This window comes from Apodemus sylvaticus, chromosome 2, assembly GCF_947179515.1.
Source record: "Apodemus sylvaticus chromosome 2, mApoSyl1.1, whole genome shotgun sequence".
NCBI classification, from domain to species: Eukaryota; Metazoa; Chordata; class Mammalia; order Rodentia; family Muridae; genus Apodemus; species Apodemus sylvaticus.
In genome coordinates this window covers 63,895,056-63,922,056 of record NC_067473.1, presented here as the reverse complement: position 1 = coordinate 63,922,056, position 27,001 = coordinate 63,895,056, and the positions used below count along the sequence as shown (strand labels likewise).

Here is a 27,001-nt window from a genome sequence, read left to right as displayed (position 1 = left end):
CTCAGAAGTCACAGGAGACCTGTCCTAGGAGTTAAACCAAGGGAGACCTTGAGTGTTATGTGTGGGCTCACAGGTACCATGGCACAAATGTGAGGTCAGAGTGCAGTCAATCAGTTTATCTCTTCTTCTGCCATATGGGATCCAGGCTTACATTATTTTGTTTTGTGAGTGGTTATGTCTATGGGTCCTCAAGTGCCACTGCATACCCAGGGTCAGATGAAACCTGCAGAAACTGGTTCTCCTCTGTCAGGCAGGCCCCAGAGATTGACTCAGGTCAGCAGGTGTGGCAGCACACGCCTCTACTCACTGAACCTGCCAAGCTACTTTGCTGGCTTTCCTAAACAGGAACAGTTGTTCTGTAGCTTTTAGCCCCCTAAAGCTGAAGTTTTAAAGACAATAGCCCCTTCATTTTCTGAACTTGACTCCATCCCACCAACCTTTGGCTCCCAAATACTGACTTTCATTGGCAAACTGTGTCTGCTAAATACAAGCCTGAACCTGTAGAATTCTATGGATGGAAGTTGACTTTCCAATTTATATTTAATGGTATAAGTCACCAAAAGGGGATGTATGAGAAAAGAGAGATGTTTACTTTATTTCCTAAAGGCTTGCTATGTTGTTGACTCAGAGCAGTCACTGATGGGCTGGGCGGTGCTGAGAACTGAGCCTCCACTGCGGAGCTATACCACCAGCCTCATTATTTTAACATTGAAAATACATTCAGAAAGAAATGAGCAAATGTTAAAAATTGTAAAAATAAATTGAACCCCATTAAAATTTGCCCAAATTGCCAATGTGCCTTCAATTTTTTTCCTAGTACTGACAGTGTTCATATAAAACTTAAAATGGCTTTCAACTTTTTGTCAAATCCAGATTTTTGTTTTGTTTTGTTTTGTTTTTTGTTTTTCAAGACAGGGTGTCTCTGTGTGGTCCAGGTAGTCCTGGAACTCACTCTGTAGACCTAGTTGGCCTCAAACCCAGAGATCTGCCTGCCTTTGCCTCTCAAGCACTGAGATTAAAGGTGTATGCCACCAGTGCCAAACTGCATACATAATTTTCAAAAAAAAATTTAGAAATTGTGGTCTACAGGATTTTATGGCATCTTCTAACCTAAGTCTAAGGGTATGAACCACCAGCAAAAAGGACCTGAGAATTAAAAAAAAAAAAAAAGAAGAAGAAGGAGAAGGAGGAGGAGGAGGAAAAGAAGGAGGAGGAGGAAAAGGAGGAGGAGAAAGAGGAGAAGGAGGAGGAGGAAGAGGAAGAGGAAGAAGAGGAAGAAGAAGAAGAAGAAGAAGAAGAAGAAGAAGAAGAAGAAGAAGAAGAAGAAGAAGAAGAAGAAGAAGAAGAAGAAGAAAAAGAAAAGGAAAACAGGCAGCAAGATGGCTGAACTGAAGGCATTTGATGCTAGGTTTGAAGTCCTGAGTCCAATCCCTAGAAATCACTATGGTTCTGATTGCCACACACAGCCCCTCCTCCTACACAAGTGCTTGTAATTTAAAAAGGAAAGAAGGGAGGGAGGGACGGACGGACGGACGGACCAAGGAAGGGTTGAAGAGATAGCTCAGTAGTTAGTAGCACTCTGCAGCTCTTCAGAGGACCTAAGTCCAGGTCCCTGCATTCACAACTGCCCTACAGCTCCAAAGGGCTCGATGAGCTCACCTGGCCTTCAGTAGGAATCAGACAGACAAAACACACACACACTTGTTTTTTTTAAAGAAGAAAACAGAAAAACAAAATAAGTAAATGTATTTGTCGTCTTCTACAGACTCTTTTCCTGAAATGGTATTTCTGGCACCAGTCTCAGCTCCCTCCCTTCACACCCTAAAATAACCCAAAGTTTTTTAAACAGACCCTGTAGCCACTGTGTGATTCCACCACACATCCCAATTTCAGGTGTCTCAGCTGCCGAAGGACAGACCCTCGGGATCTGCCTTTCCTGTGTACGCACTGCCACCGTCACAGGAAGGATCCTGGCCCTTTGAGGAGGAAGGGCTTTGCTGCCTCTAGGATGTCCAGCTTGGGGTCCAGTGAGCGGCCGAGCCCCTCCAGCACCATGATGGCAACCACAATGGAGGCAAAGTTGCTCTCCAGCTTTACCTGGAACAGAAAAGCAGCAGTTCTTCTCCGGCCTGAGGACGCAGCTGAGTGCCCTGCACAAGCACACTGCCGAACCTCGCTTGTGCTGCCCATGGGACTCTCCCACCGGCCCACCCCCTCCCGGCAGTCAGGAGGGGACACTGGGGCGACTAGTGGCACCCAGGACAAGGGCACATCCCTCACCTACGCACCATGAACAAAAGCCAAGGAGGGAGAGGATGAAAAGATCTGGCTGGACCCTTTCTGTGTCTTCAAATACATTTTCTACATCTTAAGATTACAGTACTTGGACTACATAGATTGAGATATCCGCAGACTTTGTTCTGAAGGGACCACAAGCCCACTGGGCCTACATCAGAAGATAAACACATTCGCTGTGCAAATGCTGAAGAAAAGGGCTTACCCACGCCACTGCCTGTGCCCTACTCCACCCCTTTCCCAAGACTTCTCTCTAACCAAACCTCACCTTATGGGTCATCAGGAGCTTAAAGACACTGGACAGGAGGCTGGAAACATGAAGCTGCAAACAAAAGGTCCAGCAGAATCTCAGAAGCATTTCTTCCCCTTCCAGGGTCCTATCCTTTGACACCACCCCACACTGCTACACACACACACACTACCCAACAACATCAAAAAGGAATTTACCAATAGAGGCCCACTCCCACCTCAAGTTTGAAGTCACAAAAGCCTGCAGAGGAAACCTCAGAGAATGTCCACCCCATGCTTCTCCCCATCCCTGGCCACACTCAGAACTTCCTAAGGACACAAACTAGGGTGTAGCAAGGTAATAGAGACAGGCTTGCCTGATGCATGCACACGTGCGTGCATGTGCATGCGTGCGTGTGTACACAGGTGGATGCGCATGTGATATGTAACCATCTGCATAAGCCAGATCATCAGCAACAATGTCCACTCTGTGCAGAGCCAGACAGGTGAGTTAACTGAAGGTGGGTACACCATGGACTCTGGAGGACACCAAATGAGGGGCCCAAGCTTACGGCACATCTCTGGGCTGCTGCTGCCCTGCACATTCAGGTGTCTCCACAGCAGCAAGTCCCTGAGTAAAGCCAGGGTTCTACCAGCAAGAAGCCTGCGACTTCAGCTGGCCCTTGGGCTTCTTCGAAGATATGGGAACAAGTAAAGTTTGGGGTTCTGTTTGTTTGTTGTTTGGTTTTTACCTAACACTAAAAACCATACCTCTGGCTTGGCAATGGTGGTGCAAGCCTTTAATCCCAGCACTTGGGAGGCAAAGGCAGGAGGATCTCTTGAGTTTGAGGCCGGCCTATCCAAAAGATCGAGTTGGATACAGGACTACCAGGACTACCCCCAAGAAACCCTACCTCAGGAAAAACAAACAAACAAAACAAACAAAAACATACTTCCTTGCAAACTCTCCACAAAGGGCATCCCCAACCCTTCCTCCCTCCCTCCTGCTTAAGAGTGGCTCTGACCAGTCACACGGCCTCTCTACCTTTTCCAGTGTGACGATGTTCTTCCAGGCCTGGGTCACCAGTGTAGCCATCTCAGCCTTGAACCTTTCCACGTCCTTGCACTCGTTGGCCTGGGCATGATGCAGCATGAGCTCAGCCACTCTGTGGCCCTGGGTGGTGCAAAGGAGAGAGGCTTTGTAGAGCAGGGCGAGCAGACTGCACACTTCTTACCTCGCACTTGCTTCCGCCTGGTTTTTCTACAGCCCAGTCCCCACGCCCCAATCCCTGTCAGCTGCTACCATCTACGAGGCCCTTTAAGATGTTAAGGACTCTGCTAAGACAATGCTGAAGATATCTCCCTCTTGGGCTACACTGGCTGCTTCCATGACCATGATGACCACTGCCCTACAAGCTGGGCTGGAGGGGCTGAGCTTTCCTGGTCCCAGTGATGCAGACCTTTCTCCAGACTCCTGATCCCCTCTGACCTCAGTGCCCAGTCTCCCAGGCTGGAGTCTTACGGCCTTGCCCGGAGATCCCCCATACACTGCATCCCATTGTTTAAGCAGGAGGCACATTCAAACTGGCTTCAGGCTACAGTTTTAGCTGGTTCCTTCAAAAGCCAAGCAGGAATGTCCCTGAATCCTGCTTCTTTTAAAAAAGAAAACAGCTCTCTAGCTTCTAGTAGCGGAGCACATCTTTAATTCCAGTGCTGTAAGGCAGAGGCAGGTGGATCTCTGTGAGTTAGAAGTTAAGATTCTGTTTAAAAAAAAAAAAAAGCGCTTTTTTTTTCAGAGTTTTGTCACAGGAAAATTCCATACTGTGCAGTCAGAAGTGTTTTCCTATCCTCCATGCCAACACATCATCTGAGCTCCACAGAAGTGCTGTCATACTTTGTGTTCTCTAATAACCTCCGACCTCCAAAGCCTCTCAGAGAGTGTGGGGGAAACTCCTCACACCCTGCACCACAGAAACCAACCACGGAGGACATGTTCTCTAAGATGCGGATCCTTCCCACTTTGCAACAAAGATCACAGATAAATGACAGCCATTGTTTGATCAAAAAGCTAGAGGGGCCAGGGAGATAGCTCAGTGGATGGAGGTGCTTGCCACCTAAGTTCAGTCCCTGAAGTGTAGGGTTACAGGACAGAAGTGACCTCCAAAGCCTTCCTCTGCCTATCACATGCACACTGTGTCTCATGTGCACCAGTACTCACACTTCACATATAAAATAATAAATAATTTTCTTTAAAGGTAGCCTCCAGTCACAGCAGTGCCAACAAATTTGCTGACAGAGAGAAGCTACAGTTGCAAAATACTCAAGAGAATGCCTTCCTAAGAGTTCCAACCTTACTCTGCCAAGCCTGGGGAACCAGCACATGCTCGATGCCCACACCTGTTCCACTCAGATCTAACCATAGCATTCTGGCAATGGTGGGCTTTCACCATGACACAGGATGAGGAGCAACATGTTCAGTTCCCAGGAGCCTAAAAGCCCAACCCCAGTGGGTCTTACCTGCCCCATCACTACAGCCTGGAAAACTGCCCGGAAATTCCTCAGGTCAGAAGCCTGCAATTTTGCCACAATGCCAGCATCCAGCAACACCAGGCGCAGCGGGCACAGGGCAGGTGCTATGGTAGCCACCAGTGTGTCACAGACTTTCACCTGCTGCTCTTGCATCTCGAGGCTTGGGGACACTCCATCAGCACCCTGGACCAGGATGTTCCCAGGGTGTAGGTCTCCGTGCACAAAGTTATCCACAAATATCTGGAAGAAACTGTACCATTCAGGTCTGTGTCAACCCTCCCAGCCTGGCCATCACTGGGATACCTGCAGAAAAAGTTTTGGGGGGCAGTGGGTTGCCTGTAACAAGGCAAAGAGGTGGGCATTTCACAAAGCCCTTGCTGTTGGATGCTCTCAAACAAGAATTTGGTCGGGAAATTTTAATTCCAACAGGTTAGGATTTTAGTTTTGGTTTGGTTGGTTTGGTTGGTTGTTTTTTTTTTTTTTTTTTTTTTTTTTTTTTTTTTTTTGCTTGTTTTTTGGGTTTGGTTTTTTCGAGACAGGGTTTCTCATAGCCCTGGCTGTCCTGGAACTCACTCTGTAGACCAGGCTGGCCTCAAACTGGCCTCAAAGAAATTCACCTGCCTCTACTTCCTAGAGTGCTGGGATTACAGGTGTGTGCTACCACCACCTGGCTAGGGTTTTAGTTTTATGAGACAGGGTCTCATGTCTCCCAGCCTGGCCCTCAACTTCCGATAGCTCCTCCTGTCTCTGCCTCGCAAGTGCTAGAATTATAAGGACAAAGATTCAGCGTCCTGCCCCAGCTGTCCTTCCCTGTCCCCAGGAAGTACATAACAGAATTAACATCTGGATTCAAAAAATACTAGATCCACTAGTCCATCACCTAGGTAGACCAGATAGCTCAAATGTGCCTCGAGTGCCTGAAGTAACAATGTGACTTAGACAGCACCAAGCAGCCCTCCCTCCTCCCTGACTCCCATCCCACTGATTGACAACCTCAGCTCTTGGTTCACCAGGCAAGAAAGCTCTGAATGCCTCTCCACTCCCCCCTACCCTTTATCAGCAGGCTTCTCCGTTCATTGTTGGGAGTACCCATAGCCTTCTTTTACACGCCTGGTCCAAGACACATCCCAGACCCAGCTCTGACCACTAAGTATGTCCCCAAATAGAGCAGGTATTTCCTGGTGGTTCAGGGTGCAGCAGATACCCTACTGCAACCTTATGGAAGACAGAAATCCTTGTGATGAGGCCAGGTGCCTGCTGCTCATCCCTCCTCGTCCTGATGTACAGCAATGAGAAAAGCTCACTGAGGGCTTCTAAGACGAGGAGGTCCAAATATATTAGAGTCAACATCAGCCCGGTGTGTCAGTGTGCTCAAGCCATAATCCTATAATCCCAGCGTGGCAGTGCACTGGGGCCACGGCCCTGGAAACCTGGCATTGGAGAGGTAGGGAAACTAGAATTAGGAGTTCCAAAGTCACTCTGCACTACAGAGCAAGCTCAAGTTCAGGCTTGGCTACATGAGACCCTGTGGTAAAACAAAACAAAAAGAGTCACCATTTGCCTCTGGACTCCCTGACAAAAGTACCCCAACCCACCTCACATCACTCTTCCAACCCAACTCCACCCTGAGGCCACCATTGTCATGACTAACTTATCTCTCTGCCTCATACTCCTCCACTATCTGCATCTGGATTAAAGAATGATATTTTAAAATTCATTAATGGGCCAGTAAGCTGGCTCCGAAAGTAAAGGTACTTGCCTCCAAGCCTGATCACCTCACCATGGGGCCTGCCTGATGGACGGAGAGGATTGGCTCCTCCGAGTTGTCCTTTGGTCCCATACACATGCCATGTGACATGTGTAGGCTCACAAACATGCAAACACAAAATTAACTTTGTTTTTTTTTAAATAAAAGTTTGGAGCTGGAAAGATGGCTCAGTGGTTAAAAGCACCGGCTACTCTTCCAGGGGACCTGAGTTTTCGATCCCAGCACCAGTATGGGAGCCACACCCATCAGTAATTCCAGTTCCAGGTTACCGAATGCCCTTTTCTGGCTTTCTGGGTACCAGACAAACTTTTAAAAATTAAAACATTTTAATAAATTGAAAAGTGTGCAAATTTAAAAATACACTTAAGATGGTGTATTTGCATGGCGTGATGGCCTGTGGTTCCAGTACTTAAACAGTTGAGGCAGGAGGATTAGTGTGAGTTTGAGGTCACCCTGGGCTCTAGGCTCTATAATAAGTTTCAAGTCAATCAATCTAAGATATACAGAATGAAGCTGTCTCAACTTAATCTCAGTTTGAATACACACACACACACACACACTCACTCACACACATTTTGGCAAATATTGTAATAAAGAAATCCTTTTAAGGGAAGAGCACTCAAATGAGCCCCTTGCCCACAGATTTGAATCCTGACTCCCTGGGACATCCTGCACAGTACACCTTCCCATCTCCCACTGCATCACAGCCTTGTCACAGGCTGCTGCTCTAGACAAGTCCCACCGTTTATCTTACATGGCTGGCACAGCCTCACACCCCAGCTGACACAAGTTACTTCCTGAACGAAACCATGGGTCCAACAAGGTCTCGTCCAGCTAATCTTCGGGCACTGGCCCGCGACGCCATGTGCTTCTTCCCGGCTAACTTACCCAGTGAACACTGGGGTGAGGTCTGTCTAACACTGAATTCAGCACTTACATACAGCAAGTACTCCATAAGCACTGGAAGAATGAATAAAACAGCATCGACCATGCAGTACCACAGTCCAAACTGTGTGCTTGCCGCTCCTTCCACAGCACACAGAATGCACATCACAGAGCAAGGACTCAGCACAGCTGGGGGTCACAGGCATCTGGGGAGGGGCTCTACTCAGCTCATGTTCTCAACCTGCTGCTCTCTCTCTCTGCTTGGCTGGCCCTTGCACTTTCCCTTAAACACTCCACCTGTGTACTGAGCCTCAGGGCCCAGACAGATCTCGCCACTTCCCCTTTGCAATCTGGCCACGTACTGAACCTCGGCACCCAGGCAGCACCCCTGCTCACCATCTTCAAAAGCATGTTGATCCCCAGCTGTGCAATCCTCCTCTTCAGATCCGTGGGAATTCCTGCCTGCTGGTAGCTGGACACTGGAACACTCTCCTTAAAGACAGCAGGGAGAGATCGTTATCCACGTGGCTGCCCCACTCCTCCCCTGGCCAGGTCATACATCTGTGCTGTCTTCCTATTTGTTACTCAAACATGGGTTTTAATCTATTTATATTTCCTTCATATACTCAGAAGAAATGCCCAAGGGTTGGCAGCCACCAACTCTGCTAGCATGAGGAAAGAGATGTGTGGGGCCCTGGGAAGCCAGGAGCAGGTGCTGACAGTCAGCCAGGAGCCGGGCCTGGTGGTGCAGACCTGTAGCCCCTGTCCCTGGGAGGCGAAGGCAGAGGTAGGAAGAACAGGAGTTTAGGGTCACTGTTGGCTACATAGAAAATTTGAGGCCAAACTGGGATATGTGAGACTGTCTCAAAACTAAATAAAACAAGAAAATAATAATCCAACAGAGACATGAGCTGGGGCTAAATCAGGGACAGGGAAAGGCAGTGAGAACAACAGGCCACTAGCAAATCAACAGTTTGCTCAGTTGTCAAGACAACCCACTGAGATGGAGCAGAACAGAACAGCCCAGAGAGTCTGAGAACAGGCCCAGAGTCACACAGCTAGGAAACACAATGTCCCTGGACATCACATTACCGTTTACTAATAAGACAGTCCAGAGGAAAACTAAGGTAAATGCACTTTCTCTGGGTCAAATGTGTTTTCAAATGTGTCACTTACTCCTGGCACAGCACCATGAGGTCATCAGCTAAGAAGATAGCAGAGTAGGCTTTCAATCTGAGCCTTCAGTCTGAGGCTATCTGCAGCTCTGAGACCAGCTCACCCCACTCCCTTGCCTGCTTCACCCAGGCTTTGGGTGTACGGTAGACTGGCTTTCTACAGTGTTAATAATGGACCCAGGGCCTTGTACACGCAGGGCAAACCCTCTGCCACTCCCAACCTCCTCCCAGTTTTACTGACAAGAACCACATCTTCTCTCCAGCCTGAAGCCTCTGTGGGAACGGCCGGTTATGAGTAACCAGCAGAAGCAGGTTCTTACTTCGTATGTTTCCACCAGTATATCCCTGGTGACGAGGGGGTGCAGCGGGGTGGGGAACTTCACAGATGTCATGTCCTGGAAGTTGTGCTGAAAGTGTTCTAGATTCTGAGCTTCATAGCGCAGGTCGGTCTGCAGGGACGGTGCGGAAAGATGAGAGTTAGTGAAAACACCAGGAGGACTTCTGAGATGCCAGGAGGACCAGGTCGGCTTCCTTCCGCACCAGCTTTCCATCCCCTACAGAATACCAGGAATCTCAAAAAACACACACCAGCCAGCCCAAAGCTACCACAAAAGGCACTAGTGTCCACTGTGCACATGAACTCCTCTGATTGGATTTGGTCCCCTTCACACCAGCCAAAGGACACCCTGCCCCATTTCCCAAGATCTGACCTCACTGCCCTCTTTAGTGGCCCAGTGCCCAGCTAGTCTATCCCTGTTCCTCTCTCTCTCCTTCCATTATGATCAGTGTGCTAAAGCCACTTCCACGGGGATGGCCCTGCCCTCCACCTATGGAGCAACTGCTACAGCTAAATGCCAGCCCCACTTTTATCTCACTAACCTTCCCAACTTTTCTCCTAATCCATTGGACCATATCCATGCCATGGGAATGATTTTATCCACATTCTTTTTGTTTGTTTGTTTGTTTGTTTGTTTTGTTTTGTTTTGTTTTGTTTTTTGGATTTGGTTTTTTTTTTGAGACAAGGTTTCTCTGTATAGCCCTGGCTGTCCTGGAACTCACTCTGTAGACTAGGCTGGCCTCGAACTCAGAAATCCACCTGCCTCTGCCTTCCAAGTGCTGGGATTATAGGCGTGCACCACCACTGCTTGGCTCTAATATCCACATTCTTTAAAAATCTTTTTTTTTAATTTATTTTATGTGTATGAGTATTTTGTGTGCATTGTGTGTATGTGTACCACATGTATGCCTGCTGCGTGGAACTGGAGATACAGAATGTTGTGAGCCACCGTGTACTTGCGGGTAGTGGTCTGCAAGAGTGCACTGAGCCAGCTCTCCAGCCCTGATCTTTAGAATGATATTCTGGTGGGTGAAGATTTGGCTCCTGCTCCTCTCCAGATCCTCCTTTGGTGACCCCCACCTTGCTCTACCATCCCAAATTTCAGCCTCACTCAAGTCTTACAGAGTGCTGGACATCCAAACAGCCTGACCTGACACTCCTCAACCCTGAGAGTTTGTAATAACTATAGCATGACTATACAAATGAACAGTGACAGAACTCCGACATGCATACCTAGCCTGCCGTGTGCTGGGGCTGCTGGGGTCAGAGCTAGCAGAAAGGCTGGTTGAAGACAAATAGGTACAAAATAGAGACAAGAGTTCCAGTGACCGGGCCCTGACGTGGTTCAGGATTTTCATGGGAGCTGAAGCTCAGATGGGAGCTGAAGCCAAGAGTCAAAGTAAGGAGACAATGGCTAGACTAGAAGCTACTTTCTCTGTAATCTCTTTTATTAAACTTGCTACACTCCAGGACAGAAACCAAGCTCTCTGCCCTGTTCTAACTACCATACCACGCCTCCACAGACACCTCCCATTCCCCCCAAATCCCTATGTTCAAATCCTAGCTTCCAAGAATATGGTATAACCAATTAGGACTTTGCACAGAGTGACTTGTCTTGAGCAGAGCTCTGTATGTCCTTATACGAGAGGCCTGATATGGTAGCCCCTTCTACCATGTGAAGACATCCATGAAGCAGAATCTCTCTGGCCCCAGGCTTGGTCTTCAGAACTATAGGCAAAAATTCCCTATTATGCTATTTATTGCAACAGCGCAAATATTTTCTTCATTGTATTGTCCAGATACTTTACTGTCCTTTCTGTATTTTTAATCAGGACCTGGAACTCATTTGTATGAGGCTGGACTCGAATTCACAGACATCTGCCTGCCTCTGCCTCCTGAGTGCCGGGATTGTAGGCCGGAGCCAAACCAGGTACCCAAATACTTCCTAAATATTAAAATAAGTGCCCAGCAGCTGAAAAGGATTGAAGCCACCCAACAGGGAGCCAGATGCTCATCTGAAGGCCCAGATACCCCCGACTTAGTTTCCCAAGTCTGACTACTTATACAAATGCCCCCCCACCCCCCAGGTTTCCAACAGGGAGGAGCTCCTTGTCTACTCTGTTAGCTCTGAAAACAAAGAAGAGTCTTCTAGTCTTGGAGGTCATCCCCTGAAGGTGGCAGGGTTAGCATGATCCACTTAGTTTCAATTTGCCTACAGGCACAAAGGGAGACTGAGTTTCCCAAGGGCTCTGGGAAATCTGCTTGGTGGACTGGAAGGAAGAGATGGTTCTCACTTCCTGGCCTACCCATAAAACCTCTTAAATCTTCCATGTCATCTCCATTCCAAGCTGACTATGTTGGAGGTGGTAAGAGGGGATGGATTAGAGCAGTTTTACTCTGTATCAGACCTGTATTCTATATTGCAGAAAGGAATCTATATGTCCCTGTTATTGATAGATTAACAACAAGTGCACAATATTAAGAGATGTTGTGCTCTCTATCTTTGCTCGGATGCCGTGGAGAAGTACAAGGTTGGTAACTGGACACTAGATAGATATGGTGTTTCTAGAGCTGCCCAAGCCCAGATATCCAGCGAATGAAGGAAAAGTGCAAGGTCAGAGAGGCACAAGCCTCAAAACTACAGTCAACGGGCTGGCCAGAGGGGCAAGTCTGAGCTCCAGGTAAATGACTGTTTCCCCACTGCCAAGCTGCCCCACAGAACCTGCTAACTGAGGAAATTATGTAAGGCAGGCCTTTATTTTTTAAAAGAATGCTAAATATATATTATTTTTTCAAACCAAAATTGTGCTTTATTTTCTCTAAATAAAGCACAATTTAAAGATTGTAGGCCAGTAAAATGGCTCACTGGGTAAAAACACTTGGTGCCACAGGAGTCCCAGCCTCAAGGGCCCACACTGTGGAAGGGGAGAATTGACCCTCAACGGTGTCCTTTGACTTATATACACATGCATGACCAGGCCTACCCATCACCGCACCCCCACACCAAAGGAAAATGTCCCGGTTCAATTTCCGGATGTACTCATTGGCCTTTACGGTGGCAGGCAGCACGGCATAGACTGTTTTCCCAGTTGTAATGGCAGTGCCAATCTTGCAAAGAAAATGGATCCTAATCCTACTTCAAAGTAGCGCTCCGCTCTCCCTCAGGTTCCCTGATTATCAGCTGCATGGCGCTGGTGAGCTGGACTACCCTCGGCTCACCCGCTAGCATGGCCCACCTTGACTAACAGATCACCACGCTCTGCGTGACATCCTGGGAAGTTACCTCCTCACTCAGCATTCACCTGGCTCATAAGCAACTGGTGGCTGTGAGAACCCTGCTATTTACAGCTGAGAGAAGGATTCACCTGTTGGACCATGAGCTTCTCAAATTCCTCCACGATCTCGGGCAAGCTAAGCCATTTGACTCCCGGTACAAGGCCCAGGGCTTTGCTGCCAATCTTCATCAGCAGTAAATCCATGTGCACCTGAGAGAGCAGGCCTGGGTGTAACACCTGCCAGGAAGAACCGGGAGACAAGAGGGGATCAGGAGGAAACATCCTGCCTCGCCAGCAGGGCTCCCACCTTCCAAACAGTCAGAGTGCTTCTCATCAAAGGGAAGTAATCCAGTACCCACGATGCTCTTGGGTGGTGGTGGTGGTCCCTCCTTCCCAGAACTAGCAAAGCCCAAGTCTTTTCCCCCCCCCTTCTTCAGACTATTCACACCACTGCTCCCTGAGGTCAAGAAATGAAATCAGGGCCTATTGTGAAGGAATACACCTTGAATCCCAGCACTCAGGAAGCAGAGGCAGGCAAATCTCTGTGGGTTTAAGACCAGCCTGGTCTACATACTATAAATCTACCTCAAAAAAAGAAAGAGGAAGGAAGGAAGGAAGGAAGGAAGGAAGGAAGGAAGGAAGGAAGGAAGGAAGGAAGGAAAGAAGGAAGGAAAGAAGGAAGGAAAGAAGGAAGGAAAGAAAGAAAGAAGGAAAGAAGGAAAGAGAAAGAAAGAAAGAAAGAAAGAAAGAAAGAAAGAAAGAAAGAAAGAAAGAAAGAAAGAAGGAAGGAAAGAAGGAAAGAAGGAAAGGAAAGGAAGAAGCAGAGGAAGAAGAGGAAGAGAAGGAGGAAAGAAAAGAAAAATAGAAAAGAAAGAACAAACTTGAGCCAGGAGGCCTAGTGGTGCGGTGATCCCTGCTACTTGGGAGGGCAATTAACACAGCGAGGCCTTCTCTACAAATGAAGGCAGAAGGAGGCCTCACAACAAACCTCAGTGGCTGAGTGCTTGTCTTGCACGTGAGAACTAAGTTCTACTGCCCCTTAGGTTCAATCCTCACTACAGAAAAAAAGGAGAAAAAGAAACAGCTTGAATTTAACAGGTACTGGCTGAGCTAACAAGAATAAAGATGAAGGGCTGGAGAGATAGCTCAGTGGTTAAGAGCACTGGCTGCTCTTCCTGAGGTGCTGAGTTCAATTCCCAGCAACCACATGGTGACTCACAACCATCTGTAAAGGGATCCAATGCCCTCTTCTAGTGTGTGTCTGAAGACAGCTGCAGTGTACTCACATAAATAAAATAAATCTTTAAAAAAAAAAAAAAAGAATAAAGGTGGAGCAGCCCTAATCCAAACTCAAAATGCTTCAAGGCCTGGCAAGTGGAAAAATTCCAAACCTGACCTCAGGTGATGGAAGGTCATTACAGAGGTACACTAAAAATATTGCACGAAATGACTTGTAGTCTACATGTATAAGTTGTGGAGCATGTGGGTAACATAAACGATTCCATATTTCATAGTTAGACTTGGGTCCTATCCCAGGCTATCTCATGGAAGATATAAATACACTACAATTCAGAAACATAGGAAATCCCAAACACTTCCATTCCCAAGCATTTTTGGAGAAGAAATACTGTCTTTGAACAGAAAGTAACGTGAGTCTCACTGGGGTCTGTTTCTGATCGGGGACAGACAGACAGCTTAGCGGGTACTGGATTAGCACTAGGCGGGGTCGTGAGAACACTTACTTTCACTGCCACAGGGATGAGGTGATTTGACAGAAGTGGATGGCCAGGAGCCTGAGATACACCCACTTCTGAACTACCAAGGTCAGCTTTAGGGAGAAGCAGCTTTTCTAGAAATGCTTCGTCAGCAAGGTTTTCTGGCGGCTTCCAGTCTTTCACAAAGGGCTCTCTCTGCATCCTGACGGCCTTGATTCCTGGGGCAGAGAGCCCTCTAAGTCTCCAGACTCTGTCTTTCTCCAGCAAGGAAATACTAGCGAATGCTTTGTACACTTGGGCCACACAACCTGAACCCACAGGTTCCCGGGTCTCGAAAAAGAGAAGGCTGCCCCAATCCTCCCCAAATGCCTGCTGGAGTAAGTATTCCGTCCTTGCCCAAGGGTGGGGGGTCACCTGGACGTGCAGCTTGGAGAACTGGGCACAGAAAGCCTCTGAAAAGAGATCGCGCCGGGTGCTGGCCCATTGGCCCAATTTGATATACGTTGGGCCTGAGGTCTCTGTAGCTTTGAAAAGCAGATGGAGCCAGAGGGTGGAGAGGCCAGGGGCCAGGTAGGTGAGAGGGTACAAGAAGAGGAGGGGGAAGAATTTCGCCAAGAGCACACCAGCGCGGAGCCCTAGGCGGAGACACAGTAAGACGCGGGCCAGAGGCCCTTCTTGGGCCACCTTCTCCACTAGTCCATTTTCCGCCAGGTCACTCCAGTGAGTCTTTCTCGGGCACAAGCTGCCAGGCACCTCCTCTCCAACACTGCTATGGGCAGAGATGAATTTGGGCAAAGTACCTAGCAGAAACCAACACAGTCTGGCATTGCGAGAGCATCCCAGGGGTTTGGAAAGCCCGAGTTCCTTTCTGAACTCAAAGCATCTTAAGTGTGACAAGTAGACTCTGGCATACAAACGCCAGGGGGTCACCATCCTCTCCCGGGCTAGGCTTCCTGCCCTCTACCTAAAGGGAAGCCATTGTGGAGACGCTCCGTGCCCGAAGCTGGGAGGATGAGTCTGACCGCACACCGCAGCGCAGCTCGGGAAGGGGAAACGGGGACCTGAGCCGGGGACCACGGGTGACAAGCTGTCCAGCGCCAGAGCTCAGAGTGCCGGGAGTCGCCGAGCGTCAGGGATGGAGATGCGGACCCGAGTCCTAGAGCGGACGGCAAAGGCTCAGAGGGCCGCGGGAAGACCGGAGACGGGCGCCCCGGTGGGCGCACGGTCCAGGCTCCCCGGGGGGGGGAGGGGGGCGGAGACGCCAACCCGATGGCCCCGATCAGCACGGAGCCCCGAATCTCAGCCAGGCAGAGAGCACTCAGCGTCCAGGCCAGCGAGGCTCCCGGCTTCCGGTACCTGGGCCCGCCCTCTCTGCCCACGACACGCTCCTTAAAGGGGCCGCGGCGCTAACTTGGGCAAAAGCTCCTGGGCACACTGAGTCCCTGTGATGATTTAGAGCAAAACACAGAAGCGAGCTCTGTAGCCCTTTTTTCCGCGTCTGCCTCTCCTCTTCACAGCCTCGTAGCTTAAAGCCTAGAAATATTAAACTACATGGAATATTGCAGGCGGATCCAAGGGAAGGTGAGATTTTCAGGTGCTGGGTTCTGGAGTCTCAGGCTGCACTGACTGAACGGTGGTGTTTAGACCTTAGGGAATGGCTCATACATTTAACTAATACTTATTGAGCCAAATCAGCCTTTCTTGACTTTTATCTAATATTTGTTGAGTCATAATAATATGTGCTACACTAGATAGGTAACCATACTTTTTGTCAAGCCAGACGAAATGAATGAGTTCGATCCGTGGAACCTATGTGAATGAAGGATGTCACCAATTCTTTTAAGTCGTGTCCCCTACATACAAAATAAATGTTATAGAAATAAAAATGTAGCAAGGGCCACGGAAGCAGTGAGGAGAAGGTTGTACCATAAGGTGGGGCTACTTTGGAGAAAAAAGAAGTGTGTAGGGAGAGGGGCCAAATAAAAGCTCCCAAGTAGGAAAGACTTTTGATGTTCTGAGGCGCGTGGTGGTGGGGGGTGGGGGGGCTTGTGGGCTTGTGGGAGAGGAGTTGGAGGTGATAGAGCATGGGAACTGAGCCTACACAGCCAGGCAAGGGCTTGCAATTTCTTCTCAGCACTCTGGGACTTAGAAGGCTGCCTGCCCTGGAGCACCACAGTCCCTACTACCTATCAACAGCTTTTGTTCCTGTTTGGAAAGAAAGTTGCACAAAAGTCTGGCCAAGGGTAGATTTAAAGGCATCCCAGGTGAAAAGGATTATGGGAAGAAGAGAAACAAGGACAAGACCCTGGGTTGCTATTACTGTACCTGTCACACATACACCCAAGCCATCCAGAAGTCTCAGAAGATAGAGTAATTTCCTCAAAGGTAAAATCGGGGCTACTAATAGGAATAAAAGAGTGGCCAATGTCTCTTCCTGAATGGTCTATAGCAACCCAGTTCCTAACTCTAAAAAATGGGGTACACCATTTGGGCTTCCCAAGGTGGACATGATGCCTTACACTGCTTTTAAATGTGGGCAGGACCAGGTAGTGGTGGTGCACACCTGTAATCCCAGCACTTGGGAGGCAGAGGCAGGCAGATTTCTGAGTTCCAGGCCAGCCTGTTCTACAGATTGGGTTCCAGGACAGCCAGGGTTACACAGAGAAACCCTGTCTTGAAAAAAAAAAAAAAGAAAGAGAGAGAGAGAGAGAGAGAGAGAGAGAGAGAGAGAGAGAAAGAAAGGGAAAAAAGAAAAGAAAGAAAGAAAAGGAAAAAAAAGAAAAGAAAGAAAAGAAAAGAAATGTGGTCAGGTGCCAGGCATGATGACCCACACTTTCAATTCCAATAGGAAAGAAGGAAGGAAGGAAGGAAGGAAGGAAGGAAGGAAGGAAGGAAGGAAGGAAGGAAGGAAGAGGCAGAAATCTGTGAGTTGGAGGTGGTCAGTCTGCTCTGTATAGCAAGCTCCAGGCCACCAGGGACCATACAGTGAGACCCTGTTTCAAAAGAGTAAAATAGGACTTGGAGAGAGATGACTCAGGGGTTAGGAGCACTGGTTGCTCTTGCAAAGGCTCTGGGTTCTCAGCACCCACATAGGGTTTACAGCCATTCCTAATATACCAGTTCCAGGGGGAATCTATGCTCAGACCCACATACAGGCAAAACACTCACACATAATATAAAATAAATAAATCCATCCAATAAGAATTTTTAGAGAGGCTGGAGAGATGGCTCAGCGGTTAAGAGCACTGACTGCTCTTCTGAAGGTCCTGAGTTCAAATCCCAGTAACCACATGGTGGCTCACAGCCATCTGTAATAAGATCTGATGCCCTTTTCTGGAGTGTCTGAAGACAGCTACAGTGTACTTACATATCATAAATAAATACATTTTTAAAAAATCTTTTTAAGCTGGGTGGTGGTGGCAGTGCATGCCTGTAATCCCAGCACTCTGGGAGGCAGAGGCAGGCAGATTTCTGAGTTCGAGGCCAGCCTGGCCTACAGAGTGAGTTCCAGGACAGCCAAGGCTATAAAGAGAAATCCTGTCTTGAAAAAACCAAATCAAAAAAAAAAATCTTTTTAGAAAAGAAGAAAAGCTGGGCGGTGGTGGTGCACGCCTGTAATCCCAGCACTCTGGGAGGCAGAGGCAGGTGGATTTCTGAGTTCAAGGACAGCCTGGTCTACAGAGTGAGTTCCAGGACAGCCATGGCTGCACAGAGAAACCCTGTCTCGAAAAAACCAAATCCAAAAAAAAAAAAAAAAATGTGGCCAGGCACTAATTACTAAGTATCCCCTTTCTCCTGACTCATTTGCCTGTTCTGTCCCAAAGTTGTTCACGCAAGTGACTCATTTGCCTGTTCTGTCCCAAAGTTGTTCACGCAAGACTTGAATGGTTCTGAGTACACCATGTTAAGCCATGGCAGCTTCTAGTGTGACCTCAGGCAAGTTTTTCTAGATCTTAATTTCTCCACAAAGGACATGGGGGTGGGGGGGAGGTGTTTGTCCAACTAAAATTAGACAAGCTCCCCTAAAGCAGTGTTTTCCACCTTCCTAATACTGCCTAGTGCTGGCCTTCCTAGTTCATGAGACCCCAGCTCTTGGGAGGTAGAGGCAGGTAGAGTTCAAGGCCAGTCAAGGATACAAGGTAAGACCCTCTCTCAAAAAGCTGATTCCTGGAGAGATAACTCAGCAGCTAAGAGGACCCAAGATTCATTCCTAGCACCCAAGTGGCTGCTAACAACTGTGTGTCACTCCAGTTCCACAGGATCCATTACCCTCTTCTGACTTCTGTGCGTGTCTGATGCACAGACATACATGCAGACAACACACCCATACACATAAAGTAAAATAATAGTTTAAAAAAGAAGCAGCTCATTTGAGAGAGCTGGTCCTACCCCTTGCCTGGGCAGTGTGGGAGAGCTGGCCAGGAGGGCAGGAGGGCAGCAGCTGTGGCACTGGGGTGAGCTGGCACCGCCCTTCGCGTGGCATGGTGCTTTGAATGTGCCTGCACAGGGCGTGGCCCTATCAGAAGGTGTGGTGGTGGTGGTGGAGTAAATGTGGCTTTGTTGGAGTAGGTGTATCACTGTGAGCATGGGCTTTAAAATCCTCATCCTAGCTGCCTGGAAGCCAGTCTTCTCCTAGCAACATTCAGATGAAGATGTAGAACTCAGTTTCCCCTGAACCATGCCTGTCTGGATGCTGCCATGTTCCTGCCTTGATGATAATGGACTGAACCTCTGAACCTGTAAGCCAGCTCCAATGAAATGTTGTTCTTATAAGACTTGCCTTGGTCATGGTGTCTCTTCACAGCAGTAAAACCCTAACTAAGACTCATGGACAGTGCTGGAGAACTGTCAGGCTGACCAACTCAGCTACCACCCAGGCCCAGATCCAGGGCTTTGAGTTGGTGCACCCCAACATCTACCTCATCTATGAACTGCTGAAGTGTGTCCTCCAGAACCAAGGCTGCAGGATCTCCAGGACACAGACAACCTCTTAGTGCTGAGTTTTGTCTGGTTTGAATCTGTGCAGGCATTGTGTGTGCTGTGAAGGTCTGTGTATTCATGTGTGTGTCCCATTCCTGCTGTGTCTGAAGACTCCGCTTCCTTGGGGTCATCCACCGCTGCCAACTATAGCAATTGTCTCCCCTCTCTACGGCAAAGCTGTGAGGGTTATTTTTAAATGTCGACATGCAACAACCTAGAATCACTTAGGAAGAAAGCCTAAGTGAAGGACTGCCTACCCCAGGCTAGCCCATGTCTGTGGTGGACTGTCTAGACTGTTAACTGATGTAAGAGGACCCAGTCCACTGTGGGCAGCGCCATTCCCTTGGCCTGGGGATCCTGAACTCTGTACGCCAGAAGAAAGCCAGGTGAGAGCACACGGGGATCTGTTCTCTGATGTGACTGACTAGCTGTTTGAGTTCCTGCCTTGACTTCTGTCCAATGATGGGATGGAACCTGGCATGTAAACCAAATTAGTCGGGCATGGTGACACATGCCTTTGATCCCAGCGCTTGGGAGGCAGAGGCAAATGGATCTCTGTGAGTTCAAGGCCAGCCTGGTCTACATAGTTTTGGGGACAGCCAGAGCTACATAGTGAGAAAAAAATGAAAAATAAGCCAATTCATAAAGCAAATAAACCCATTCCTCTCCTACGTTGTTTATCAGGATGTCTTATCAAAGCAACAGAAATGAATTGACTGACACCCCTTCCTTCGCCACCACCCGGCAGCAACACCTGGGTCCAGCACACCTCCAAACACCTATTCCCACCAGCATTTGCGCCTCGAGTATAAGTTTCTGCCCACGATGGTGGCCAGCTTCCTTTCTACAGACAAGCCTGAGTAAACAGCCCATTTGTCCTTGTCTGGGTAGCCTCTATTGACTTCCAGATTCATCTCAACATCAAAAGCCAGCAAATGAAGTCTCCAGTTCTCCCAAGCGTCCCTGCTGGGTGTAGTTCACAATATTTCCACTAGGTGTCGCTACTCACTTTGAAGTGCAACCAAGCTTCCCCTAGTGTTCCAGACCTGCCTAGGGAGGAAAAAGGAGAGAAGTCTGTCCAGACATCTCTTTGCACAGGAGCCTATCGTTTTAGCACCTCCTACGTAACACATTTACATGAAAGATATGAGGCAGGGCACATATGGTGCTCAGGAGAAGGACATGGAAGCTCGTTTTCTTATTTTACACATATGGGTATTTTGCTTGCACACATATCTGCTTATTACACGCACGCCTGGTGGAAGGGGCATTGGGACCCCTGAGACTGGAGCTACAGATGATTCTGAGCCGTCATGTGGGTGCTTGGAATAGAACCGGGGTCCTCTGGAAGAGCATCCAGTGTTCCTAACTGCTCTCCAGCCCTAATTTCTGTCTTTGGACATTCTGAGCAGGATGATTCTCTGCTGTGCAGAGGGGGTGCTGCAGGAGGGGTGTCCTATAACTGGGACATATTTAGTAGCTGCATCTCTGACCTCTTCACACACAATGTCAGAAATGACCCTGGTCCTACAGGTCCCTGTGGGCGGCATTAACAAAGTACTCGCACTATTCAGCCATTAGAAACAATGAATTCATGAAATTCTTAGGTAAATGGATAGAGCTAGAGAACATCATACTAAGTGAGGTAACCCAGACTCAAAAGGTGAATCATGATATGCACTCACTAATAAGTGGATATTAACCTAGAAAACTGGAATACCCAAAACATAATCCACACATCAAATGAGGTACAAGAAGAAAGGAGGAGTGGCCCCTGGTTCTGGAAAGACTCAGTGAAGCAGTATTTGGCAAAACCAGAACGGGGAAGTGGGAAGGGATGGGTGGGAGGACAGGGGAAGAGAAGGGGGCTTACGGGACTTTCGGGGAGTGGGGGGCTAGAAAAGGGGAAATCATTTGAAATGTAAATAAATTATATCGAATAAAAAAAATTTAAAAAAAATATACCTCACTAATCTAAAAAAAAAAAAAAGTACTCGCATCCTGTAAACTGCAAACCCTCACTGACCTCCAAAACAGTCAATGAGAAGCTAAAATCTGTCTTATCCCATCTCTTCCGTTCCCATGAGGTCAAGGTAATTACCTGACAAAGAAAATCTTGAGCTCAGACCCGGATCCTGCTCCAAGTCCTATGTGATACACATGGCCTGCAGTTTACCCCTAAGAAGGTTGGAGTGTGGTGTAAAAATCTTGGTCATGCCATGGAGCTGTGGGTGAGCAGAGCACTTGCTTGGTGTGTGTGGGATTAATCTTCAGCATCACTTAAATATATGTGTATATTTAAATATGTATCTCATATGTATATACATATACATCATATAAATATACATATACATCATATACATATACATAATACATATACATATACATTATACATATACATCATATACATATACATAATACATATACATATGCATATGCATATACATACATGCACATATATATACATTTTTTCCCAGCCATCCCCATACACCCATATGCACAGGGGTGGGGGGAAAGAATGTCAGAACTCTGAAGAGAGATGGAGAAAGCCACTGTCAACCACGCCCTGCCTGCGGTGTTGCCTTCATAGCCCTCCCCAGGGAGGGCTGGCTCGGTGACCTCTCCCCTTCTCTCTGCTCATCACTGGAGCTAAAGTCATTCTTTGCATCAGTTTCTCCCACTCCCGCTCCACCTTCTGATTTTGCTCAAGCCCTCTGCCAGCCCTACCCACTGTGTGAACACTGAGGGGACGGACAGCCCCTTCTTCTCTAGCTGGGAAGAATGGGTGTGCCTGTCTCTGAGATCCCTCCAGCTCAGATGCGCTACGCCCAGTAGTTCTGCTGTCCCGGAGACCCGTGACTTACCTGTTCTGAAAACATGACCAGGCTGAACCTGGTGACTTGCAGCTGCACCCGCTACTCAAGAGGCTGAGGCAAGAGGATTGCTATGAGTCTCGGGCCGGCCTGGACTATAGAGTGATTCCTGGTCTCAAAAAACAAAGCAAAGCCTGGATAAATGGCTCCGTACTTTAGAGTGCTTGCTGCTCTTTCAAAGGACCAGAGTCTGGCTCCCAGCGCCTGTGTCTGACAGATTCCAACCCCCTGTAACTCCAGCACCACCTTTCAACCCCCATGGGTACCTGCAGGCATGTGCACACACCCATAAATAAGCAGTATTAAAACAAAACAAAACCTATCGATGATAAAAGGCTGGCCAGTAGCCATGACTTTCAAGCTGTAATGGAATTACCCTTAATAAGGCGGGCCGGCCAGCTAACTTCTAGCTGGTCGTCTCCTCTAGTTAATGAGAAGCTGGTGTGGGACCCACCTTCTAGGCAAGCATTTGTACCACCTGACACCTGCTGAAGAGAAACGCAGAATGGGAGTGAGACCGGTAGCTGCATGGTGCTGGAGCAGGAGCTCTTCCCAAGGACCCTTGAACGCCAGCTGCCCAGGGACCTCCGAAGAAGGAAGGGTTGACTCAGGGCACCAGCTAGCCTGGCATCTTGTGTGTCCTGGGCTCATAGTGGGTATGAAGAGCCATGATGTCACTCATTCACAGACGAGTCTACTTTCTCAAAGGTCCAAACCACTTGGGGGGTGGGGTGGGAGAGGTGGCGTAGGGGGAGAGGTCGAGGCAGAGTCTCTTTATGAGGTAGCTCTGGTTGTTCTAGAAGCCAATATGTAGACCAGGTTGGCCTTGAACTCACAGGTCCACCTGTATTAAAGGTGCCACTATGCCTTTATTCTTGTTCTTCATTCTTGTTCTTCTTGGTGGTGTTCAATTGGATCTCCCAAAGAACCAGAGAAGGAAGTCACACAAGAGGATGCAGGTCCCTGTCTGACATGCAGACATGCACCGCTCCAGCTACATGCCCCACAGGATAGCTAGGAATAGCTAGAAACCAGGCTGTAAACTTACAACATTACACAAGCTGGGCTGTGGTGACACCGGCCTTTAATCTTAGCATTTGATAGGCAGAGGCAGGAGGCTCTCTAAGTTAGAGGTCAGCATGGTCTACAGAGCAAGTTCCAGGGCAGCCAGGGATACACAGAGAAACCCAAATTCCAAAAATAAAAATAAACAAACACACACACACAAAGCCAGGCAGTGGTGGCACATGCCTTTAATCTCAGCACTTGGAAGGCAGAGGCAAGTGGATTTCTAAGTTTGAGGCCAGCCTGGTCTACAGAGTGAGTTCCAGGGATTACAGAGAAGCCCTTGTCTCAAAAAACCTAAAAAAAAAAAAAAAAAGAAAAGAAAAGAAGAGGAGGAGGAGGGCTGGAGAGATGACTCAGCAGTTAAGAGCTCTGACTGCTCTTCCAGAGGTCCTGAGTTCAATTCCCAGCAACCACATGGTGGCTCACAACCATCTGTAATGGGATCCAATGCCCACTTGTGGTGTGTCTGAAGACAGTGACAGTGTATACATATACATAAAATAAATAAATATTTTTTATAAATAAATCTTTTTTAAAAAAACAAATAAAAAACATTAAAGGTGTTTCGTGTGTGTGTGTGTGTGTGTGTGTGTGTGTGTGTGTGTATGTGGAGAGAGAGAGAGAAAGAGAGAGGGGGAGAGAGAGAACATGTGTTCTACATGTGACTGGCACAAGTCCATGGTCTGGGGTCCTGGACTCATTAAAAAAAAAAAAATCAAAAGAGCACTGCTCCTGCTTCCCCACCGCCCAGCGCAGAGTTACCAGCTGCTACAAGCATCTGTTTCTGCCTCACCGTGATGGACCATACCTCAAACGGTGTGTCAAAGTTTTCTCCGAGGGAGGCAGCTAGGTGGTTGTGATAGGACCTAAGTGAACTGAGGTGTCCCTAAGTAAAGAGTCCCCAGGAATTGGACTCTGTGCATGAAACACTATACTAGGAGCCTCAGGGGCCACCCAAGAGCCCACTGGACTAATAGCTAAATCTACACGTGCACTTCTCCTGGGTTTGGTTCGGTTTGTTGAGCCTGGAGCTCTTGTAATCCAGGCTGTCTTCCAACTCACCATGTAGATTCTGAGCATGATTCTGAACTCCTGATCTTAGAATTCCCAGTTCTGGCCAGGTAGTGGTGGTTGCATGCCTTTAATCCTAGCACTTGGGAGGGAGAGGCAGATGTTTGAGGCCAGCCTGGGCTACAAAGTGAGTTCCAGGACAGCCAGGGCTGTGACAAAATACTTGGGAGGTAGAGGCAGATGTTTGAAGCCAGCCTGGGCTACAAAGTGTGTTCCGGGACAGCCAGGATTGTGACACAAAGAAACCCTGTTGTAAACAAACAAATGAACAAAAATAGGAATCCCCACTTTTTATCAAAATTTTGAGTAAATTAATTTTTTCATATATATGTATACATGTACATACATACATGAATGTATACATATACATACATACATACATACATACATACATGAATGTATACATACATTCTTTTTCTCTGAATGCAGGCCTGCATAGCCAATTTTTTTGTTTGTTTGGTTGGTTGGTTGATTTTTAGTTTTTTGAAGACAGGGTTTCTCTTCCCTGGGTGTCCTTGTTCCTAGGACAGCCTTGGAACTTGTTGTAGACCAGGCTGTCCTGGAACAGACAGAGAAACCTGCCTGCCTCTGCCTTCTGAGTGCTGGATTAAGGGCATGAACCACCACTCCACCTTTTTCCCCCCAGATATTCTGCTAACACGCCAGTGAGGGAGGCAGAGCCAAGGGTGGGCCAGACCATGGGACAAGGACAGGCTGGAGGAGGTCCGAGGAGGAAAGACTGTTCCTAAGAAAGATTAGAAAAGGGCTCGCCCGGGGTGACTCCGCCTCCACAGGCTCTACGTCCTGTGGGGATGCATGGTCTCCAGATGAGTAAGCTTTGATCAAACCTGAGACAAGTCCTTTCCCAGCCTCCCCTCCCCCCGCCCCACCTCTCTCCCTTTAGGTCCCTCCTTTGTTCTATCTTATCCAGTAGATAGATGTGTCTTCCTTCTCTTCACACCAGCGTTCAAGAGAACAGTTAACCGAAGGTCTTGTTCATCATTGACTCCCCGTATACGTTTCACCTATGCCCTGGCAGACCAGAGTCAAGGAATCAAAATCAAGATCCGGCCAAGAGCTCAAAAGGAGCCAGCCGATCCTAGGACACTGGGAGGAAACCCGACCGAGAGTTGCGTGAGTCGTGGCACTACCTGTTCTTTCCACAAGGGGGAACCATAGCAAAGACATGGATAGGATGCTGATAAAGAGAGCTAGAAAAGTAGGCGGTGCCCAGCGGAACCGCTCTCCCAGACAGTCTGGTGTGAAAGAAAGAACTTGGATTAGGTAGACAGGCAGGCCTAGGATCTCATGCTCTCTGATAAGATTCATGACAAGACAGAGGAACAGTGCCTTGGAACAAATAAGTTACTCAGGAAAAAGTTAGCATCCGAAAAGATTATTGCTAGAAATTTGAGGGCGTTGTGCAAAGGTTCATTCTTCCGGTGATAGCCAGCTTCTCAGAAGTGCTAACTGTGTAGGTCCCTGGGAGGCTTCCTCGCATCTCCCCTGGCTCGGGTGAGGCAAGAGAGTTTTTGGCTGCTTATCTCTCTTTGATAGAAGGCTCTTCTGGGAGAGAAGTAAACCTTCCTGTTTGTCTCCAGCCGGACACGCCCTATACTCATGGGGGGAAAGAGAAAGGGAAGAAAATAAGAAAACTAAACTAAAAGAACTAGAGACATGGAGTAGTGGTTAATGGGACTCGAGCAACTGTGAGGGCCCGAGTTTGGATCCCAGCACCCACAAAAGAAGCTGGGTGGGGTGTGTTCTTGCATGAGCCTATAACCACAGCCCTGGGTGGAGAAGGCAGAGACAGGAGGATCCCTGGGGCTTGTTGGATGCTGTTCCTAGGCCAAACAACAAAACAAAGACAAAATGTGAACTTCAGGTTCAAGGAGAGACCCTGCCTCAAAGGAAAAAGGGGGAGAGTGATTGAGGGTACCTGAGTCTGCCCTCTAGCCTTTCAAATAGCCACACACATACCACACCTTTCTCTCTCTCCCTATTTCTCTCTCTCATAGATGCACATACACACACAGACACACACACACACACACACAGACAGAGAGTCAGAGAGACAGAGGATGACAGGAGACCCAATTGGAGTTCTCACTTGGGTCAGGCACAGCAGGAAACCCTCTTCTCCATTATCTGATGTCATCCTCACCAACACAACTACATTGTTACAACTGTTTCTTTCTATTTCTATTTAATCCCTGAAAATACCGGACTCAAAGACCCAGGAACCTGTTCTGGAGCTGGAGCTGGCTGTCTAACCCAAAGCCTGCACTCGTCAATAGGACACAGAGGGAGGGGGGCTGGCTGCCTAACCCAAAGGGGGGGGGGTAGCAGGTAACGTATAGAGAAAGCAGAATGAAAGCTTGCTAGAGTCAGCTCTGCCCCTGCCTCAGCCTTACCCTTCCTATCTTGAGCCGGAGTATACAGTCGCCCTGCACAACTGCGGATTCTATCTGGGTGCTCTAAAGTCAGTGGTTGGTGGGAAATATCCTGAGATATACTTACAGTTGTAAATGTGTGGAAGGGGTTCCTGGGAGATTTATGTAGCTCAGGCTGGCACTGAATTCATGATCTTCTTGCCTCAGTCTACCAAGAGCTGGGATCAGCGATGGACACCACTATGTAAGGCGCGCGCACACGCATTTTTCTTGTCCTAGTACCTGGGAAGGAGAGGTGAAGGGTCAGGAGTTGAGAGTCCTCACCTACATAGAAAATTGGGGGGCCATGGAAATGAAATACAGTTTAATATACATATACATATAATTATACAGCACATTGGATTAGATA

General features: G+C 48.1%; 1 protein-coding gene across 2 annotated transcripts; it reads right to left on the bottom strand.

Moving 5' to 3' along the window:
• Positions 1-1,729: 1,729 nt before the first annotated feature.
• On the bottom strand, positions 1,730-15,562 carry Adck2 (aarF domain containing kinase 2). Of its 2 annotated transcripts, XR_007976577.1 has the most exons (9): positions 14,235-15,562; positions 12,583-12,729; positions 9,201-9,329; positions 8,102-8,197; positions 5,041-5,292; positions 3,569-3,697; positions 2,564-2,617; positions 2,289-2,446; positions 2,004-2,097 (listed from the first exon to the last, which is right to left on the bottom strand). XR_007976577.1 is itself a non-coding variant. In XM_052173498.1 (8 exons), exons 1-8 carry the CDS (start codon positions 15,138-15,140, stop codon positions 1,957-1,959), a joined length of 1,854 nt encoding a protein of 617 aa, XP_052029458.1. In that variant the 5' UTR covers positions 15,141-15,562; the 3' UTR covers positions 1,730-1,956. The 2 variants fall into 2 exon arrangements, 1 of the variants encoding a protein (XP_052029458.1); XM_052173498.1 differs by lacking the exon at positions 2,289-2,446 and having other exon boundaries at positions 1,730-2,097.
• Positions 15,563-27,001: the final 11,439 nt, after the last annotated feature.

Excerpts from the sequence above, each read along its gene's own strand:
- Adck2 (XM_052173498.1), bottom strand. The coding sequence starts at position 15,140 with ATGGTGACCCCCTGGCGTTTGTATGCCAGAGTCTACTTGTCACACTTA. Across the intron at positions 9,330-12,582 it reads AGAAGCTCATGGTCCAACAG|ACCGACCTGCGCTATGAAGC; the intron begins GTGAATCCTTCT and ends CCGTCCCTGCAG. Across the intron at positions 3,698-5,040 it reads AGGCTGTAGTGATGGGGCAG|GGCCACAGAGTGGCTGAGCT; the intron begins GTAAGACCCACT and ends TGCACCACCCAG.